At 35.3% G+C, this 21703-nt stretch overlaps 1 protein-coding gene across 8 annotated transcripts in view; it reads left to right on the forward strand.

Moving 5' to 3' along the window:
* Nucleotides 1-21703, forward strand: part of PSPC1 (paraspeckle component 1) — a 67959-nt gene that overhangs the window by 14674 nt on the left and 31582 nt on the right. For 4 of the 8 annotated variants that reach the window (XR_014573935.1, XR_014573936.1, XR_014573937.1 and 1 more), the window contains exon 7: nucleotides 21180-21237. The exons of 3 other annotated variants lie outside the window; for them this stretch is intronic. Coding sequence is in view for 2 of the 5 variants with exons in the window: in XM_083805014.1 (XP_083661140.1) it covers nucleotides 21180-21237 (58 nt within the window). In the remaining 3 variants the exon portion in view is untranslated. Of the gene's footprint in view, nucleotides 1-6448; nucleotides 6944-21179; nucleotides 21238-21703 lie in introns of those variants that run through there. One more of the 8 variants, XM_083805015.1, reaches the window with a different exon arrangement.

A 21703-nucleotide genomic window follows, 5' to 3' on the forward strand; every position in this document is an offset into this window, starting at 1 on the left:
ATTGAGCTGCCTTCTTATTTACAGTTTTTCCTTCACTATTCCATCATTCTCATGAGTGGAATGGTACAAATTTAGTAATGTGGTTACTTTCTTGTATGATGGCACCGCACTTTTCCTACAATCTGCTGATGCAACGTTTCAGTTAAGTGAAGGTATTCAGATAATCATTTGCTTTTTTTATTCAGGAAACTAATTTTTCTAGGCAAATCACTGAATTTAAGTGGGAGGTCATGGGAATACCTAATGCTTCCATGAGGAGGTGCCCTATTTGGACTGAAGGTTTTAAATTTTAAAGCAGTTCAAACTGTTAAGCTTGTTTGAGTTGCTTTGTTTTATGCTTATTTTATTAAGTATAATATACTTCAGAAACAAATTGGGCGATGTTAACTTCATATGGAGCCTGAAATCTCTCTCCACTTTGACCCTACTGTAAGACTGAAGATGAAAATCTGAAGATCTTTACTAAAGGAGACCAAAAGATCGTTTAAGAAGGAGAAAGAATGTTCTTTGCTATAATTTCTACGTTACTTATATTAGTAATTTAGGTCTGTTCTGCCTTTGAAGATTCATCTTGAAGGACTAGCAAAATAGGGATATCAAAGGAGTCAGCTTCTAAATATTCAGGATGATCTATTTTGGGCAAGGGTATGATTTCTTTTCTATCAACCAAAGCAGTTAAATAAGCACAACCTGTATTATGAATGCTTTAGTTTCATGTAGGAAGGATACCTTTTACTGCTAAAACTATTTTTAGAGAGGAAGCAACGAGTAAGCGATCCACATAATACTTGTTTATACTATTATAATTATAGTCACTGAGGGAATTTTGCTCCCCTTTACAGGTACAACTTGATGCATAAAAGAAAAAGTGCTGGATTCTCAGCTACTTTCTGATTTAGGGCTTTGTGGAAGAACTAGGTGTTCTACTTTTGGTACAATAACACTTCCTGTAGGACTGAGAAGACTATATTAAATATGTTCTGAGGCATTCTAAGAGAAGTTAGAAAAGATGATTTCCTGTTTTCTGCAGGACTTCTTTTCTTAGGGTTTTTAGTAAAGATAGTGGGGAAGCAAAACTGCTCCTTTGTGGTATTACTAACTTACCAGTTGATTTTACTGATTGTGTTTGAGAAACTTGCAGTAGAAAATAGTCGATTCTCTACTTCTGTCTGTGATCACATTGTAAAAAAGAAAACTGCTTTCAAGCATGCAATTTCTTTGGGGTGATGAAGATCAAGAATTCAATACTTATGTGCTTTAGTGCGTTCCAACCTATTATTAAACTGCAAGTCATACTTTGTGAAATAGCATGTAATGATCATGTGATGTAATTTACAAGTGATACTTTGTGATTCCGACTTCTGCAGTGCCAAGTATGAGATTTCATGTCATGTTAATATTCTAATAGAACATCTTTTGGGGTAGTACAACTTTCTGACCATATAAACTGTGTGTCAAAATCGTCCTGTGCCAGAGCCAGGAGATCCATGTCGCTCACTGCAGAGAGCTGCAGGAAGAGGAAGCTGGGGAGCCATCCCACAGGGATGAGATGGCATTAGCTCCCTTAGATTACTTTGCTGTCAGGAGGTAGTGGTCTAAACCCTGCAAGTTAAGGTGCTGGGAGGAGCAGATAACATTGGCCACAGCAACCTCTCTGCTGGTTTGCTTCTTGCAGCTCTCTGAGATAAAGTTACATAGTCTCTGTGCTTGAATTGCTTGCCACAGATTGGCCATCCTCCTGCTCATCTGCATTTTTAAATTCCTAAGTCTGTGTGTATAGAAACTGTTGAAGTTTTGTGCTAGACATGGCAAAAATGTAGCGTAAGAAGGGAAGAGGAATGGTTCAGATGGAAAGCACTTCAATCACTATGCATAATTTTTGTGACTTTTATTCCATGAAATTTTTGAGGGGGAAAAGTAAAGGTGGAAGAAAGCTTTGGAAGAGTGTATGTAGCTCTCCCACAGAGTTGATTATTGAAATTCTTCATCTGGAATTAATACACTGCAAGAATATATAGATGTAGCTGTGCAGTGACAAGCCTACTAAAAGTGGTACAAGTTGTATAAAAGATACATGTATAGTTAGTAAATGTATAGTTAGCTGTTTCATTTCTAATGTCATGCAAACTTGAAGTGGCATATACGATAATTTAAACAATGTTTTCTCTAGTTTTGAGGAATTTTTAGTATTCTGGTCTTGTATTCTGTTTTACTTGTAGTGTCCTTTAAACCTTAAGAGGAGGAATTAAAATTGGAAGTGATATATTTTTACTTCAACAATTATTTCTAACACGGATGGCCTATCATTCTACAAGCATTCATTCTAACATGTCTTTAGACAACCTTACCTAAGTTGTAATGTGTGAATGGGAGTTTGAAAAAGCCTTTGCATGTTGGAGCAGATAAGAATTTTAAACCATTTCTGGAGATTGCACAATGATACCTTTTTTTGATTTAGTAGAATTTCTAATACAGCTGAGGTTTTTGATGTATTCTTACTTTATTAACTGTAAACAGACTTCATCTGGTAGTTTCTCCTAGTTCCATATTACCATTGTGCATACAGTGAAAAGGTTATTCTCTGTTTTAAGAGTTTAAAATTTGCTTCTTTCTTAGCACTGCATTTTATGATACTGGTGGGATGGTTTTTACTGTACTGGGTTTCAAACTCTTTTGGCATAACTTACATAACATATTAGAATCTTCTGCCAACCATGTATTTAGAAAGAAAATGATAATTTTCTAATGCTTGTTTTTGTCTCTTAAAAGCTTTGAAAAGTAAGCTTCCTTCACTTATATCCTATCCCTTTTTACTGTTCAGTATGAAAGGAGGACAAATGGTAAGTGCAATGGCAACCAGAATTGGAACTTGTCACATAAGGCTGCTGTATTAGGCTTTCATGTTTAAAATTTCTTCTGTATCTTTTTTTCTAACTTGTTAAACTTTTATTTTCAGTATTACCTCTTTTGAAAAATGTCTTGTGGTCAACTAAGCCAGTTACTTGGTTTAGTTACAGTGGATTAAAAAGAAAAGTTTTCTTTAAGAGTGTTTTCTGTTGCTAAAGCATTCTTTATCGTGATGTTGTATATTAAAAAAATACACTGTTACTGTATAGTGAGCAGCCTAGTGATGCCCAGGCAATTTATCAAGCTAGTTGTGTGATCACTAGTAGATAAGTTACTTAAAAACTCTTCCATATTGTTTAGGGTTTTCCACCTTGCTTTTTAAAGTTTTGTTAGTTGAAATCTGCTGCTAAAGCTCTCTCTATATCCATTCTAATTCCATGATAGCTTAATCAGGAAACTTCTCCTATACTATTTTGTCAAATTTTATTTTGCATATATGTTTCTTGCTAAAAGAAGAGCTTGCTGATAGTGATTGGAAACAATATTTTATTTTTCAGCAGCAGAAATGTATTTTAAATTAAAACACAGTACTTGTAAATGCTGTTAATATATTACTAAAACTCTGCAATGGTTAGCAAATCATGAACGGCTTATGGAGATATTGTTAATTCTCAAAAAGTGTTTTCACTAAATAATTCCAGTACCAGGAGTTATTTTTAATTAATGTGACTGACTTAGAGTGAAAAGAGAACGATTTGTTTTAGTGTATTAGAATAGTTTTCAAGTCTTTACAAAAGAGACCAAAATATGTAGAAGTTATAGTCTTAGAGTTTTTATGGAGCTCATATCTATTTCCCTGGTAATGCTGCAAAATATTGTAAAGGTGGGTATTTTACGTGATGAAACAGTAGTTAGAATACTGCCTGACAGCTTACAGCTCTTCCTACTGATGGCTTAAAGAGAATGTTGAGATTTTTTTCTGCTTTCCTCTTTGCTCCCACCCCCACAAGGAAACTTCCCCCCCTTTTCAAGTGTAACTCGTGTAGGTAAGGAACTGTCTATTGCAGGGTCATCAGTTTTAACTTCTAAAAGCTTACTGCTCTTTTGTGTAAGACTTTATGTATGCATAATTCATTTTTTTAATCATCTAGTTTTTGAAAATTAACTCTAGAAGATTGGTTTGCTTTCCTTTTATTTTCTTAGAAGCTTCACTGCTCAGGTGTGTTGCAAGTACGAGCATAAAGTGGCAGACGCTAAAGCAGCGGAGGTTGCTTCAACAGCAGAGATTATGGTGGACTTGAAACAAAAGCTGCAAGGTTGTGGAGAGCATAGGGATAAAAAACACACATCTTAAAACAGCATTCAAGTTCGTAGCTTCAGCCATGCAAGAAACTTGATTGATGTAGTTTGATGCATTTGATGTATTTAGTCTAAGAATTTTGTCCTCCTTCGCAGAAGTTTATAAATGAAGCTTCCCCCTTTTTATCTTTCAACTATTTTGAGCCTACAGTGATATATCTTAGGGATGCCTCATACAAGTAGTAGACATTTTTGAGAGGAGAAAAGTATCAATTAGATTTCCTTAGTCTTCCGTAATACAGCAATAAGTTTTTGCTCTTCAGGACTCCTTAGCGAATTGAACTGCATTTTTTTCCATCTTCTGATTCCATTATGCTCCAAAGTCCCAGTTATATAAGAAGTCTGAATTCGCACTGTATGCAGAATTCTTTCTTTGTTCAAAACAAAACTAAGGCAGATTTCCAGTAATAAATTCACTAATAAAAATTTCCACACATCTTTTCAAATTTGATCTGTTCCCTACTAATAAATTTATTTTATCTTGACAGCCTAGTGTACTTCATGAAACTGAGGGTGGTGAAATGTTTTCAGGTTATATGATTATAATCTTATTCACAACAAACTGCTACAAAATTAAGATGCATTATAAAAAATCGCTTTTATAAAGTTTGTTTGGTAGAGTTGAATTGCTTCTTTTGCAATCCAGCATTCATACTTGTGGAAAAAGTAAGCAGTTCATTTGACACCTTAAAAATATCATAAGGTAAAAATATCTTGGAGAAAGCTTTTTTTCTTAGTTCTAAGGATTTGCCTGACAAATTACTCCTGCTTTCTTGGCAGTGATTTTACTTCAGTGATCAAGTTTCTTCCTGTGCACAAAGCAGCACAGGCCATTCAGCAAGCAGTTTATAAAAATACAGTATGTGTTTTAGTGGGTGGTCTCAGTTTTGGCAGTAACTTTATTATTTTTTTTATTTTTCCAGATTTGCAATGACATGTATCCATAGATAGATAACTCAATTTTGCATTTCTTCTGGCCCTCAGTGTTTTAGATACATATTTTGTTGCCCTAGGTAGGAATTACAATTCACACAGATTCTGGAAAAAAAAATTATTTTCAGCCTTTAATCACAATATTGGTGTGAAAACTATTTAACTGTACTATCTGCTTTTAGTATGAAAAGGCATCGCATAAAAATCAATGCAGAACTTCAGTCATCTTAACGTAGTATACTATGTGTTTATGTACATATACCAAAGCTATTTGTGGAATAAATTATTTTTTGATTTTTAACTGGCATTTATTTTATGACTGTTTTAGGATGGTTCATAATTTGACTTTCTAGATTAATTTGTATGAAGGATACCACTAAGGTAGTTTTTCAGCAATGGAGCAAAAAGTCAGTGCAGTGTTCCATCTCATTTGTAATTTTATATTTCAGTATGTGTGAACTATGAGTATTTTGGGTAATGTGGTGGTAACCTTTCCCTGTGTTAAAGTAAAAAACTGAAGTTTTGATCTTTTACTCGGTTGCAGTCAGCTTACCACGCTTGCACAAATTGCTTTAGAACATACTAATGATTACTTCAAGTGAACTTGCAAACAAAACAAGTGACCATTCTTAATTTTTGCTCTTTAATGTGCTGGCAAACGGACATAAATCTCCAGTGCGAATTCAGGTGTTGCGGTACTATTCCTTGTAAGCATTCCCAGTTTTGTTCTCTTCTGCAGTAATTGAAATGGACTTTTTTCTGGTTTATAGATTGTTTTTGTTTATAAATTTTCTTTCAGTAAGACTGATGGATCAAGAAACTTAGAAGACATTTTTCTGAAGATATTTCTTATACAACAGCAAAATTGTCATCAGTCTTAATTTTTCTTGAGGCCTTAGAGCAGATGCTTTTTTTTGATGATTCATTAATGGAAGGGCTCCAGTTGCATCTCACGTGCTTGTTTGTAGAATACTCCATTTGTTTACTTAGTTTATCCCCGTGTCATGGATTTTACAGATGAATATGAAAAAGATCTTTTCAAAAGCAAATTTAAGAACACTACAGTCCATGTATTTAATGTAATTTCTGAAAATTGTCACTGCTCACAAGTTTTAAAAAAAACTACCCGACAAAGTTCCCCAAATACTAAATTGTTCTTCAGTTTTTCTGACAAATAAGAATGAGGCTTTGGTAAATATTTTTTTAAAAAAGTCATGCGTTAACATAATTGTTTTGTTGATAAATGTACATATTTTGAAGCAGCTACAATTAATATTTGCCTTAATCATTTTCATTTTCTTTTCCTCAGCTACTGGATTTAAGTTTAACTCGGAGCTTGTACATGTATTTATACAGACTAAGAAGAGATTAACTATCACTTTCAATTGTCTACTCAGTACCTATTTTGGACTCATCCACCTGTGTGAATCCTGAGATTCTACTTTGTGGCATTGGGACTTGCAGCCAAAATAAGTTCCTGTGCTTAGAAAAGTTTGTCTTTATGCAAAGGGTCCATATTAAAGGAAAAACGAAACACCCAAGGAGTGAGAAGTGAGTCTGTAGAAATAGCGTATTTTGATGTGAGGAAACCTATTAATGCATCTGTTTGCTGAGTGTGAGGAGAGATCATATATAAGAGCTGATTTTTCTCTCCTAAGATGCAGTGCCTTCTGAGTAGCTTTTTTCTTTCTTGGTGTGAGCAGAAAGCCTCTGACCTGCTTAGCCTCTAATGTTTTGGTTCAGTAACTGGCAGAGCGGAAGACTGTAACAATGGTAATGCAGTAAACTGAGACCTAGAAAAGTGCTCACCTTGGTGAGGTTACCTGTCTTTTGATATCAGGCTAAATGCCATTTTTTTTTTGTTTTAAAACATGTAATGTTTCTCTCATGAATCCATGACAAGTCTCATTTCTATAGTAAAGGCATTTGAGTAGGTTTACCTCACTGTTGCCGACGGAGGGAAGACACAAACGCTCAATATGAGTGTTAAGTATGCTTCAGCTTTAATGGATAGCTCAATTGTCTTTTATCGTGTACAGGATAATTAGCTCATACATATTGCAAAAGCCAAGCTCCTTATTGGTAAGCGTCATCTACTGCCCTATCTGTTAGTTCCGCATTCTTCTATCCGCTAGTTCCCCCTTCTAATCTAACTATAACTCCCAGGGCAGTATGCCCTCTACTATCATTGTTTCTAATTGCCTGGGATTTCTCACAAGAGTTCCCAGACAAGCCTTGCGTACGTGTCTTTGCTCTTGTTTCTCTAGACCAGCTGGGCGCGGTAATCCGCCATTTCCTTATCTTGCAGCTGCATGATATCAATGTGATTACGCGCAGCGAGCCAGTCCTCAACAATTCCCCCGTTTTTATTTTGGACCAAAAGCTTTCTATAGATTTTTCTATCAATCACCGCACACACTGCAATAAGCAAGGTACAATAAGCAACAGGGTCAAAAATCTCATGCAGAACTACGATTGTAAAGTAGTGTGCCTACTAGAATCTACATCAGTCAACAAGCCACTAAGCGCTAGGAATGTTGCTTCGCAGCGATACTGCTTCTTACTCGCACAGCACAATCACACAATCACACAATCACGCAGAGAGGCCTCTTGCACTTCTCATTCATACCACAAGACAATATCACTTAAAATAATTTGTGTGCAGCTTCAGGAGGTCCTTGTCTGCTCCCGTGGTGAGCGGCTGAGAGTGGAGACCCCTCCGAGGAAAAAATGCTCGGGGTGCACCTAGGGGCGTCCGTTCCACAGTCGATCCCACAGCCGAGCAGAGCGGCTCCTGGCGCAAGGAAGGATGCTATTATAGTTTGTATAATGACAGCAAAGAGATGCATTGCAATAAGGAGCACGTGTGGCATTGACCTTTTTTTTTTTTTTTTTTTCGAGCAATTACACCTTACACATGCTATTACTGTTGCTAGAAAAACCCTACTAGTTAACTGCTCGAGCCTTTTTATTAGGCAACTAAATACTACTCGCGCCGCTACTATAATTAGGACAATTATTAGCAGTAAGCGTAGCCCTTCTTTTATCAGACCCAATATCCAACCTCCCATGTTCCCAAACCAACTTGCAAATAGTCTATCAAGCCAATTATTCCGGACCACTATCTTCTTGGTGTGGTCTCTCAGCCATTTCAGCTGCTCGTGGATCGACTCGCCATGGTCCGAGAGATTAAAACAGCACATTCCTTCGGGCTCTTCACACCCGTGGCCCTGTGCCAGCAGTAGAAAATCAATCGCCGCTCTGTTCTGTAATACAGCGTGTCGCAGGCTGTCCAGGTCCTGGGCCATTTCTGTGAGTATCTGCGTAGTCACATTTAATGTTTTCACCACTGTACTTCAAATCTACATTTTACAAAGTGACCAGCAAGTGTGCCACATTAACTGACCAACCTCTGAGATTTTACCTTTCATACCAGTGTCTTCTTGGGCTCTTTTAATTAAACACGTTTCTCATTCAAGTGAATTGAAATGCTTCAGTTGGTTTTATTCTCAGGAGCCTCATAAAAAACAAAGATATTGCACCCTCTTTGTTCAGTTATTCAATGTTTGTCTCTTTCACAGTAAATAATTACTTCATTGAAGTTAAAACTTCCAAACATAACTTACTAATAGTCTCCAATTTCAGCTCAGATCACTCGTTGAAAATACTCTGCTAAATACAGATAACTTACAATAACTTTAACAGTTAATTGTCCATAACAAACACCATGGTTTTTCTCCAGACCAATGTTCAAATTTTAAGACCACCCTTTAATATTTCTTTGTACAGGTGAAAAACAGTCTTCAATTTTCTAGTCTTGTTTCCCCAAAGTTTTGAGACTGCGTCTCGTTCGGCGTTTCCATTGCTGAGTAATGTTTCGCAATTCTTGACTGTGTAGGTCAGGGGCAAACAAAGTCAAGCGTCCCAAATAGCATGGCCCACCATACGCATTTGCTGGGATTCCCTGCCAGGCTCGATCTCCACAGATCAGGAATATGCCAGGTGGTAAAGCCTTGGCAGTCTGCCCCGGTAACTCTTTACGACAATCTATATCTGGCGTCTTACGCTTTTCTAAAAAGCACTTAAGTAAATTAATTGCCGCTTGTTTCTCCATGCTTACTCACGGTGCCGTTGCCCCCGTACAAAGCTTCCGTTCGCGGCGTTCCGGCGGGACCCACTATGGGCTCGTCCCGGGCGCTCTTTCCGAGTCGCCTTCTGCTCGCCCCAATCTTGTACTCCGGAGTCCAGGTTACGTAGTCAGAACCGGCTTTCCTTTATTCTCCGTCGACTAAGACCAGCTTACTCGATTCGGGTCCTCGTCCACCCAGGTCCCTGTTCGGGCGCCATTTGTTGCCGACGGAGGGAAGACACAAACGCTCAATATGAGTGTTAAGTATGCTTCAGCTTTAATGGATAGCTCAATTGTCTTTTATCGTGTACAGGATAATTAGCTCATACATATTGCAAAAGCCAAGCTCCTTATTGGTAAGCGTCATCTACTGCCCTATCTGTTAGTTCCGCATTCTTCTATCCGCTAGTTCCCCCTTCTAATCTAACTATAACTCCCAGGGCAGTATGCCCTCTACTATCATTGTTTCTAATTGCCTGGGATTTCTCACAAGAGTTCCCAGACAAGCCTTGCGTACGTGTCTTTGCTCTTGTTTCTCTAGACCAGCTGGGCGCGGTAATCCGCCATTTCCTTATCTTGCAGCTGCATGATATCAATGTGATTACGCGCAGCGAGCCAGTCCTCAACACCTCACTGCCTAATGCTTGTTTTGGATTATTAAATCTTCAGTGAGGAATATGGAATATAAGTAGTATTTCTGTCTTCTATCAAGTTTTTCTTAAAGTTTCACTTTAATTTTCCAGAGATCTGTTGTAATAATGTTAGATGAGTTAGCATTTTTTTTAGTAGTAGTGTTTTTTGGAAAACATGAGACAAGCACATCTTCAACTGACAGTTACCATCTTGGTTAATGGAAACTAACTTTTCATGGTTTTAAAAGGGTGACAATTAAATTTTCTTTAAATGGTAAACCTTAAATAATTTTTCCCAAACACAATTTCCTGCAGCAGGTAATGAATGACTCTCTAACTTAGCTTTAGTGTTGTGTAAGATGAAAGAGCATTTGTATTAGCTGTGTTTTGTATGTGACAAGAAGCATGCTGCCTTTTCTAGTGGTGCTGAAGGCAGTTCTGTTGATGGCTACACTTGTGACAAGTTAGCTTGTGTCTCTTCTATGATGAACACACCTATGTGCTGAATTATTAAACATCAATTTGAGAACTCGTATGTTCCTTAGGCAAGAACCAGCCATTTTTGTTCATCCCCATTATGATGGGATTCCTATTGTTTCTTACATGATTTTGAGCTGTAGCTCTGTAGTACATATAAACAAAACTTTTGATGAAAGCAGACTCCATAGCTCAAGAGTTACTGTATATGGAACTAGAAAGCAGTATTTTTCATAATCCATTTTGATTTGTTCAAGTGAACAGTTTCTTAAACTTTTGATTGAAATACTAGAATTGCCAGGTACCATGTATATGGATTTCTTCAATCAGAACTTTCTTTATTCAGATGATTAGACTAGCTCATCTTCCTCTAGTTTCACAGTAAATGGCTTCCAGGTTATATATAAAAAAAAAAAAAAATGCTCACTGGGAAGCTCTGGAGGGATATGGAGCCTGGTTTCATGCCAGGAAGTTTCATTGATGCTTTTTTGTTCATGTTTAATATGCTTTAAGTGCTGTATATGTGAACTGGCCAGAACTTTGGTGATAAAATCTTCAATATTTAACTATCCTGAATGTAAGGAACATTGGTAATACACATAAAAGATGTGCATATGTTTATTAGAAGTTTGTCCTACAGGATCTTTTTCTAGTGATGAGAATACACTTTTGTCTTGGTTTAAAACCTTGCCTTTCTACTTCTGTTTTGGAAATATTTGCATATTCTAGTCACCTGGTAACTCAGATCAGTTACCAGATAGCATCTGCGATTGGAGTTTGATTTAATCACAATTTAGTTAGTGAATATAATATCACTTGGTGAGGAAAAACACATTAATACATAAGTCCAGAAAAGAATGATAGTTAGAAAAATCTGTGGCTATAACTAGTACGGCTTTTAAAATATTTTAAGGTGATTTTCCAATGTTGTATTTCACATTCAAATTAAAAAAAATAGTTGTTTTTACATAAACACATACTTCATGGTATAAGTATATTCTTGGCAGGTTAATTTTTCTTCTAAGCACGCTTTGGCTTCATCTCATAATTCATCTTGAAATTAGGAAGAATTGCCATTTTGGGACATTCCAGTGTTCATTCTGATAATTTGGCTAGTTTTGTTTCATGTGCAAGGAAAACTTGATATATGGGAAAAGTAAAATATAGCATTGGTTTAGAACTCCCAACTTTTGGTTAAATGTTTGTGGATTTTTGCGTGATGGTACAGTTAGCCCAGACTTTGTTACCGGTTAGACAGCCCTTCAACTCCACACTTGCCAAGGTGAATTGTGGAGTACTTCTTAAATGCAACCGGTACTGTAAAAGTAACAGGTCTTTCATGTTTCCATGGATGTATCATAGGCTGTTTTGATATTTACCTACTCACATGCAATTTCTTTAGCTAAAAAATAGAGTAAGTCAAAGACAAGCTGCACCATATAATTCTCTAATATGGCTCTGGAACCGTTAATATTTTGTGAATGTGAAGTGATTACATGTTACAATTGTAAACTGGGAGGTACTGGTGGATATTGCTTTCAGAAGGTAAGTAAATAGTTAAGTGCCTTTAAAAATAATAATAAAAATTGTTGAGCTGTTGAAATGTATTTAATGTTTTCATTTCATTGCTATTCAAAAAATGAATATAATAGAAAAAGGAACTGTTTTATGATATAAGTTCAGTGGAACTAAAGTGGCTCTTAGCTCCCATGAAACCAAATTAATCGACAATGTTGTAATGAGGAAGTTACCGTCAGGAGTAATATATAGATGTCTTCCTTTTTTCATGGGGTGGGGAAGGATTTCTAAACCTGTTGAAGCGGTTACCTTCTCTTAGCACCTCTGTTTTATGAAAGTATTTCTGAATTTTACCTTTAAATATGGAGAAGCAGAATTTTACTTTCCTTGTGAGTGTTAGTTGTTAGATCAAGGGCAGAATACTTCTATTCCTGCTTATTCTCAAATAGTTTACAGATCTAAAAAAAAAAATCCTCTCTGCAGTTGTCTTCAGCACTTCATCTATATAGCCATAGACAGTGAAGGGACTTGGTAAGCTTTCCTCTAACTGAATAGATAAGGTGATGGTGATTGATTAGAGCATGTAATTAAACTCTTTAGATTTTCTTCCAAGCTATTCTTGTTTATATTCAATTTGTTTGGTTCCAGATTTTGCCATCTGTATACATTTTTTTAGTTGCTGAATAACACTTTCCACAGGTTGTGAGAAAATGAGGAACTACAGTTAACTTGCCTTTTTATTTTGTGATGCTGTTTAGACGCTATTTTATTGTATAACAAATGGAAGTGGGTGTGGGCGGATTTGGGAAATAATGATATATCAATGCAATGTTTTAAATACAGTATTAAAATGCAGAGAAGCAGCAAGTAACTACAAGACAAGTAGATAAGACATCTCAATTTGGAACAAAATTGTAGAGTCAGAATATGTTCTGTTGTACGCCTTTGCTAGTTTTGGACTATTTCCTGGTTTTGGTAACAAGTTCAGTTTATCACTTGAAAGTTTGGCCTGTAATGAAGCATTCTGAAAGAATGAGTTTTGTGTAAAACAAAGTTGCAATATCTTATGATAAAATATCCCGAGGAAAAAAAAAAACACAAGCTTTTTAATGAACATATATTTATTGGTGCTTTTATTCAAATTATTGAAACTTTTTTTTGGTAAAAGATTGCAGTTCTCAAGTTTAGTGTATAAGATCACTAGATAAAGACGTTTAAAAAAAACCACTGTAGGAATGTAGACAACTTCTGTAATAGTGATGACCAGTTTTTTAATATCGGAGATGGGTGAATATCTCAGCATCCAAATCAGTGACTGAATTATCAGCTGTCTTTATGATAAACTCTTAGAAAAAAAAAATACTGCCTTTTCTGGCTCAGAAGCTAAGTATTCTTTTTCTTGCTTTGAGATGAAAAAACAACTATTCAGTTTTTCTACTTTGAAGTTCATTTTTCTTTTCTGCTTCATTTGCCTTATTCCACATAGTTCAGGGCAGTGGTTATTTTCTGCTTCTCGTGACATAGGAGTGAGAAAATTGCTCTTTGTGTAACAGTTGAAAGTATTTTTGTCTCTTTTTCCTAATCTGGTTTTTAACTTTCTCCTCCAAAATTAAATCTTGAAAAAAATCACTTTCTGACAGTAATTCATGTAATAATTCATTGACAGTGACTCTTTACTGCAGACATGTTTCAGTCTAAGATGTTATCCATTTTCAGTGGACTTTTCTGAATCAACTTCAGCTCTTAGGTTGCCTTCTTGCATCAATATTTATTTACAAGTTTTCTGAGTTTTCCTTTTTCTAATTGTGAAGTAGTAACTGAAAAACTTTTCCAGTCTGGAACAAACCCAGTGTGCCATATGGAGGCTGATGAATAGCAGGAGTGTTGGGGGAGTTCTTGGTGTTATGTGTGGGGGGGAATCTTTCCTCTTTTTATGGTGGTGTTTTTATCCATGTTTTTCATGTAAATATATATTCGTTTTATAATATATTTATTTGGATTTTACTTTTGTATAAGTATATACTCATGTTCTGTAAGCTGTCACAGGTTTGCTCTCTTAGAGGTGGAATTAACTAGAAAATTTTGGATTTAAAAAGAATCAAATGAGAGAAAGGGACACCTGAAATGTAAGTAAAATCTAGTAGATAAAGTATTGTCTCTTCTGCATTATAAATAAAAGAACGTATTTAGTGCTGCATCTTATAAACAGCAGGTGTATTTGGAAAGTATGAAAAACAATTTTCCTTGGCTGAGGAAAAAAATATAAGTCATGTTGAAACTAGTCTTAAAATTCCTTGCAGCAATATCTGAGATCTGATAGAATGTAATGACTGTGCATTCTTGAATATTTTCAACACTCCTCAGATTGCATTAATAACTTTGAAGCTGCTATAGGTGACAGTCTTTGAGTGTTAACATGTACAGTGAGATTTACATTATAGTGTTTAGTAAAACATATTACTATTTGTTGGTTTTTTTTTGCAGTCTCCTTGGTGCTTGCAAATTTGAGGGACTTTTCAGCTGGTTTGTGGATTTAGCTCTTTCAGATTAGGTAGTGGCTGTGTCCTCTGTATTAAATAGTGGTTTATTTCAGGGGATTATTAAATGTGATTATTAAGTGGGTAATTTGTCCCCTAAATGGCATAATGTAGGTAACATTGGTGCCATTAAACTGTCTTCTAGTGTAGACCTGACTTAAATATCACATTAAGATTGATGATGGAAGGAAGTAGACTTCAGATTTAGCTTTGAGCCCAGCTGTAGGGGGGTGGCTTAAAAAAACAAAGCAAACTGGGAGGATCAAAGTTACTGAACACTGTAAGTCCTGCCCAAAATAAACAAACTGCATGCTTTGGAGAGTAGGAGCTAACAAAGGAAGGTCTTGTTACCTAGACAAAGGAAGACCTTAAACTGTCTTTCATCTTCTTCTTGTAAAGATCAGAAAAAGATCAGATGTTAAAATAAAGGTGGATTTACCAGAACGTGTAACTTTCTATTTTAAAACATTTTTTTCTGAATCTGAACCATAGAGGCATGTGTGCTTGCAAACTTCCCCCCCGTTTCTGTCTTCAGTTTATCAGCCAGTGCTAATGTGTATGTTACGTAGTTAATGAAGTTCCATGATAAAGTACTGTCCTATCCACTTTAATCCCATATAAAATGTTCTAGTATATGTTACAAGGTATGTTAAGACTGGCAATTTTCATATCATGCTGTTAGGCTTTCTGCACATTCAGTAATATAAACTCAAGAGCATTCATTACATCTGTCATTTAACTAGGAAGTAATTTAAAAAGTTTGAAATAAAACATTTGAATGCCTTTTTAAAGAAAGGCTTCGTCTCAAAAAGCAGTAAGTATATTTTAGCTTGCTTTAAGTGCTTTTGTTGTTCCTGTGGGATATAAATGCTGAGGGATGCCCGCAGATGCTGAGTGTTCTGTGAGAGACGTAGAAGGGAAGTGAGGGAAAGTCACACAGAAGTTGAAAACCTCTCGTTTGTTCCCAAGAGAAAAAACAGAGAACAAAGATGTAGAGCATGGAGTTTTTTTCCTACATGAATACTTAGTAGAGAATTCATCAGATTGTAAAAAATGCTGGTTTAAATGACTTATTCCTATCCTTTTGCTGTTCATTAGTTCTGAAAGAAATTCCCCTATTTTAATAGCACTTCTCAATATTACTGAAATAATGGAAGTACTTAAGAAATGCACCGAACTAACCATATATCTTTTTTTCCATAAGGGTAATTGTAATTTTTTGCTCAACAGCCAAATACTCATTTTTGCTATCATTAGGAATGTTTTTCCAACTTTTAGCCTTTACCAGAAAACATATGTTTGCATTTATTTTATGCAGTGCATATTACTGTTTTTACTGATTCTTGCAGTACATGTTCTTTAATAGTTTAACTTAATGTGTCATCTCCATTAATTCTATTTATGACTTGAATTGCCAAGGAGGAAATTGGCTTTAACTATCTGTTCTAGCACTGTTGCTTTGTTTTTCACAAAGACCAAGTCCTGTTGACAACTGTTAAACCTGATGAAAATTCTTTTCATTAGATTCTGTATTTTAAAATGACTGTTTTTGTGTTTTTGACATAATTTCGTGTATACTGTATGCTTTGCAGCTACATTTACTTTTCTTGTTATCTAGTTTAATGTATTTACATGTATAAATCTGTGTAATGTAAGGGAGCTCATTTTTTTATTTTCTATTTCCTGGGTGGGTGCTGTTCGTAGAAATACTGAGTTGTTCAGGCTGGAGGAGATCCATGCAATCACCCAGTACAGCTCCCATCTTAGAGGAAGGACTAGCTCTGGATTTAGGCCACATTGCTCAGGAATGCACGAAAGTCTTGCATTTTGAAATAAGATTGTTATTTTTCATGTGATAGAATAAAGTGCAATATTTTGTGATATTGTAAATTCCAGAATCTTATGCGTAGGTCTTAACTGATGGATAAACCTAAGAGGGAAGGGTGATCAGGGGTGGGTGGGGGAGGAGGCTTTTCTTACTTTAACTCCTTATTGGCAACATAACGTCCAGTGAGCTGAACATTGGAATCACTGGCTTGAAATGACAAAACATTTTTAGGAGTGAGTGAATAGTGTATAGTCAAAAAGTGTTCCATATGTTCTTATTTTTGAGTGCCTATCCAGTGCTGTCAATCACTTAAATAATTTGTGTTTAAAATATGTTTTTGCATAAATTATGATTTTGTGTAAGGGTTAAGGAAGATTATGCCAAAAATACTTATGCTTCCTGGTGAAGCCTTTGGAAATAATTTTTGGAAATGAAAATTTTTCTTAAACTAGAAAGAATTTAATGAAAGAAGAAACTATAAAAGAAAATTATTTATACTGAGGTACAGAAATGTCTTACCTGGTTTGTCAAATACAAAGTTTGTTAGGGAGCTGAATTCAGTTTCCACTTCAGTGAAAATAGGTAACATGAATGATATTTTGATAGGTAACATGAATGATATTTTGCTGTGCACACAGAACTTGGATAACTGTGTATTAGGTTACTGATTTTAATATGCAAAGCTAAGTTGATGTGGTAAGTGTTCTTTGATAAGGCATTGTTCAGATGCTGTGCCTTACTGTTATTTTGGTTACCATTCCTTAGCCCCTAGCTGAAAGGTGAGTGCCTATTTACCTGAATTTGGAAGTGTTTGGCCACTTCTTAATATTTATGTTGATACCTTGCTTTTTGCTATTCTGTAATATTCAACCATACAGACATATATTTTTGACAGTTTGTTAACACGAATACTGCTTCGTTTGGAGAAAAAAAATAGTAATTTCTTTGGTCTGGCACAATTGAAGGTCATGTTTCCAGAAAAACAGAAGTAATGATTTCAGTTAAAAAAAAAAAAAAATTATTATATATATATTGAACTTATAACTACTTGTGGTTTTATTTTCAGTGTGGGAAAGGAATTATATCTGGTACATTCTCCTGTATCTCATCATAGGTGTCTTTTCAAAACTGTTAGTTTTGTGTTCTCATAGAGTCCATTTAAGGTTATACTAATATCTCTTAAAAAAAATGAAGAATCATTTTGACAATTTTCTATATGCTTCTGACTACTGCTGTCAGTGGTTATTTGGGGTGCAAGAACATTGCACATGATAAACATTAAGTGCTCAAGAAAATCTTGTTTATAATACCTAGAAAAAAGAAATTTTATACTATATTAAATGCACAATGTATATGTAATTTGAAAAAGGTATTCAGTATTTTTATGTGGGTCTAGTTAATGTTAAAAGGAGTTGGAAACAAGGAAATACAAATTTTAATGCTTGCATCTGAAGTAATTGGAAACTATGGTGCTCTAGTTGCCATCATTTTTACTAAAAGCCAATTACTCAGATGAATGGGACCCTTTTGAGGTTTGTTTGCATTAGTGAGTTGTGAAATATGAGAATCATGCATCAGTCTTGGACAACTTTCCTTTGAGTTAAAGAAAAGGTAAAGGATTATTAAAAGGATTTATGAAGGATACTATAAAGAATTGTAATTTGAAAATAGGGTATTATTCATTGTTTTAAAGGCTCTTCCTAAAGATTGCTATACTTCACTACGCATCTGTTGTAGAACTGTCTCCCTCGTAATTGTATGTCACCCATTTTTCTTGTTCTCTTCCAGTTTAAGTTATTTTCCCAGGTACCTGCTGACTTCAGAGGTTAACTGCTTCCCTATGGATTTCGCTAGTAAAAAATTAACTCTCCTTTGTCTTGCTGCTCAATTTTAACTCCCTGTAATGGGTGGTTGGGGGTTGGCTTCAGGGGAGGGGCTGAAGCAAGCTGCTACTGAACAAGACGAGTAGTTATGTGGGGAGGAAAAGAAGCCCTGCGAAGAAAACTGTTCTAAAGCTCTGTTCTCATTGTAATGTTCAACAATATCAGCCAGTAGTGGTTTGGCTAATCTGTCAAAACCGCCTGTTGGCATTTCTTTCTCTGGTAGTTTAGGTAAATACCAGAGAGCAGCTGACCAGGCTTACCTGCACTCGTTCATACTCACATGTTAGAAAACTGTTAGGTCACAGTTTGTGTGGGATAGCACTGTATTTCTGTTACGGGGATTCCTTCAAATAAAAGCTTTGGTAAATTACCTAGGTACATGTTTTTACAGTTAGTATGTCAAGCATTTAATCACATTCTTGATACTTCCTGTCAGTTAGTGTATTTTCTCTAATAGATTTATCTTAAATGAGCTAAATCTGTGATAACTATATAAAAATTTCCCCATGCTGAAAATGTACAAAAATGCTGTGAATTGTGAACATAAAACAACTGAAATAATACTTATTATAGGCATGTTGACAGGAAGCAGAGATAATAAGGCATGTTCACAGGAACGTGTTCATCTGTAGTCTACCACTGAAATATTTTTATATTGTTTTAATTCAACACCAAAGTTAAAGCTACAAATGGCAAGTAATAACTTTGTGGATTTTGTTAACAGAGGTCACACTAACAACAAAATATGGGTGTCAATTCCACACTTCTTGCTTTTTTTATAATTTTACTGGTAACTGAAGACCTTCAGAATTTCAAGCTAAGACAAAACAGTGGTTTATTGTGTGGAGGAAGTTTAGTATGTGTTATAACTTGCCAGTGCTTTTATCTTTTGCAAAGAAAATTAGTTAAATTTTAGCAAGTAGTACAGTTTTCTAGCTCTGTACTTAAAAAAAAAAAAAAAAAATCCTCTAAGTGGCTTTGTACTTGGCCCTGGCTTGTATGGCACATTTCACATTAGGGGGCAAAAAAAAAACCAAACCAACTTGTAGTGGCATCAGTCCTGACTTTGTGTTGCAAGAATTGGAAGCCTCCCAAATTAGGTTACGTGCAATAATTCAAAATCCAGTGCATTTACTTGTAGCTAAACAGTATTTGTCAGCTTTTTGTGTTTTGTCTGAAATCTGTTTTCACACATGCATATGGCCGTGCATATGTGCATACACAATCCAACTGATATAAACTGGTAGCCATGGTGTCTTTCTGCCATGCTGTTTGAGGGATTGACATAGGGATGAAATACCACTTTTTCTTTTGCCTCTTTATGTCAGGGCTGAGGTGTAGTAGCAGACTAATATCAACAATGTTGTATGCTGATTCTGCAACTGACTGTATGACTGATCCTAGTCCAACCGACATTAAGTGAAATCATCTATATGACTGATCCTAGTAGGATCAGGTAAAATCAGATGATTTCACTTAATGTCGGTTGACATTGGAGTGAAGGATCTGACAAAGTCATTGCATATTCTTTTATAAATGAAATCTTAACGTAGGCTCTAGTGTCAGAAGAAGTCCTGATTAAAGTGTTCAACAACTGCCTTTTGTAGCTGGACCTTGAATTCAGCTCATGTCTTTTAGTTACAAGGCCTTATATTTCTTCATTTTAATCTCGACACTAAAGCATAATCCTTCCAAAATTGTCTGATCTTCTTAAGTACATTTCCTAGGTTAATATAAGTTCCCAGAGATGAAGTCACTGACCCGAGATCCTTTTGTCATACATCTTATGACAATTTCCTATACCAGCATATTTTTGCAAAACTATTGACCCTGTGCTTTCAAATGTTGGAGATTGCTGCTTTAAATGTGCAGTCGTAGAGGACCTTCAATTTTTGGCATCCCAAAACATGATTCAACTAAAACAAGTTTTGTGAAATTGTTTTTTTTTTTAAAAAAAAAAAACTAAACCTCTAAATGCATTTTGACATGATTAATATTCAGTGCAAAAATTAAGTTGGGATAATGGAACTGTTTTTAAAATGTCTGAACTTGTGAATCATAAGTGGAATAATTTTCAAAATCAGGTAAATTTTTTTATATGCTTATTCTTAACATGCGTGTATATTCACTCGATGATGGAATATACTTCAACATTCTTACAGAAAATTCATTACAACCTTTTTTGGGTGCATCATTGTTTTTCATGAGCTGTGAAATTTCTATTTCATCCTTCTGATATAAACAGTAATACCAAACTTCCTTGGAATTATCTGTGCTGGGTGTACTTTGTTTTCCCTTAAGTGGTAACTTTTGCATATTGTTTCATAGCAGGGCATGGTTCATGACAGTAATGCCAGAACTTTTTTGCTGTTGGATAACTGAGCATTGATTAAATCTGGATCGATTTCACGTGTTATTTGTCTATTTAGTTTAAATGCATGATATGCTGTAAGTTTTTATGCTAGTTTCAAAAACATGGTCAGTGTCTGTACTGAGACAGCAAAAAATGTACCACAACTGAGTTAAGTCAAAACTATTTGAACAAAGTTGAATTGGCAGATTGAATTTATATACCATAACGCATCAGAGCTTGGTTTGCAGTCAACACCATCATTTTTGAGTCATGAAGACAGATTTGACTGTATTACTAAACGACAGCCTCTAGGCAACAGTGTAGTAGGATCTCTTTATTTACAGTTTAAATATACTGCTGATTATTGAAGAACATTGAGTGAAGATGGATTGATTTGCAGCTGATTACATAACTTTTATGAAACTTCAGATTGTATCTGATAAGTGAAACTTGTGATATTTAACCTTTAGCATTATGCAAAAAAATGTACTGCATTGTAATATTGAACTTCTACATTTGATATTTATAAAAGTAGGGGAGTATATTTAACTTTATTCCTTGCACAGTTTTGTAATTAATGGGAACTGTAGAAACTTGAGATTTTTTTATTTTCATGGAATATATGGGAATGTTATAAGTTCTAAGAATGATAGGTTGATCATGAAAACTATGTTTACTTTCAGAGAGAACAGGAAATGAGAATGGGTGATATGGGTCCTCGTGGAGCAATAAACATGGGAGGTAGGGATCTGAAGGAAAAGGCTTCTGTAATGTAAAATTTGTTTTTCTTTGGGACTGTACATGTTACTCAAGCACTATTCATTGGTGACAACTATTGGTAAAATCGAGTAAATGGTATTAGGAAATAGGAAAAAAAAATCATACATTTTTCTTCTAAACAGTTTTTTCTCTGATAAGTATCTGTTTTGAAAATCGGTAGGAGAAAGAAAATGATCTTAAGAGAAAACAATAGGCAAGGAAAGTTGATGCTCTAGAAATTATATGATGCAGTACAGTAATTTTCAGTTGTGAAAGTGCTCAGCGTTCTTTTGGAGGGACTACGTGATCAGAAAAGTCGGGACTGTAAGTGCAAGCAGTGAAATGGTTTAGAACTTAAAATAGGTCGGTTCTTGTTGACGTACTTCACAAAAGTTTAGCAAATAATGTGGTTGGTGTCCTGTTCACTTACTGCAAGTCTCTATTTGCA

Source organism: Anser anser (assembly GCF_964211835.1).
Source record: "Anser anser genome assembly, chromosome: 1".
In the NCBI taxonomy this organism is placed as follows: Eukaryota; Metazoa; Chordata; class Aves; order Anseriformes; family Anatidae; genus Anser; species Anser anser.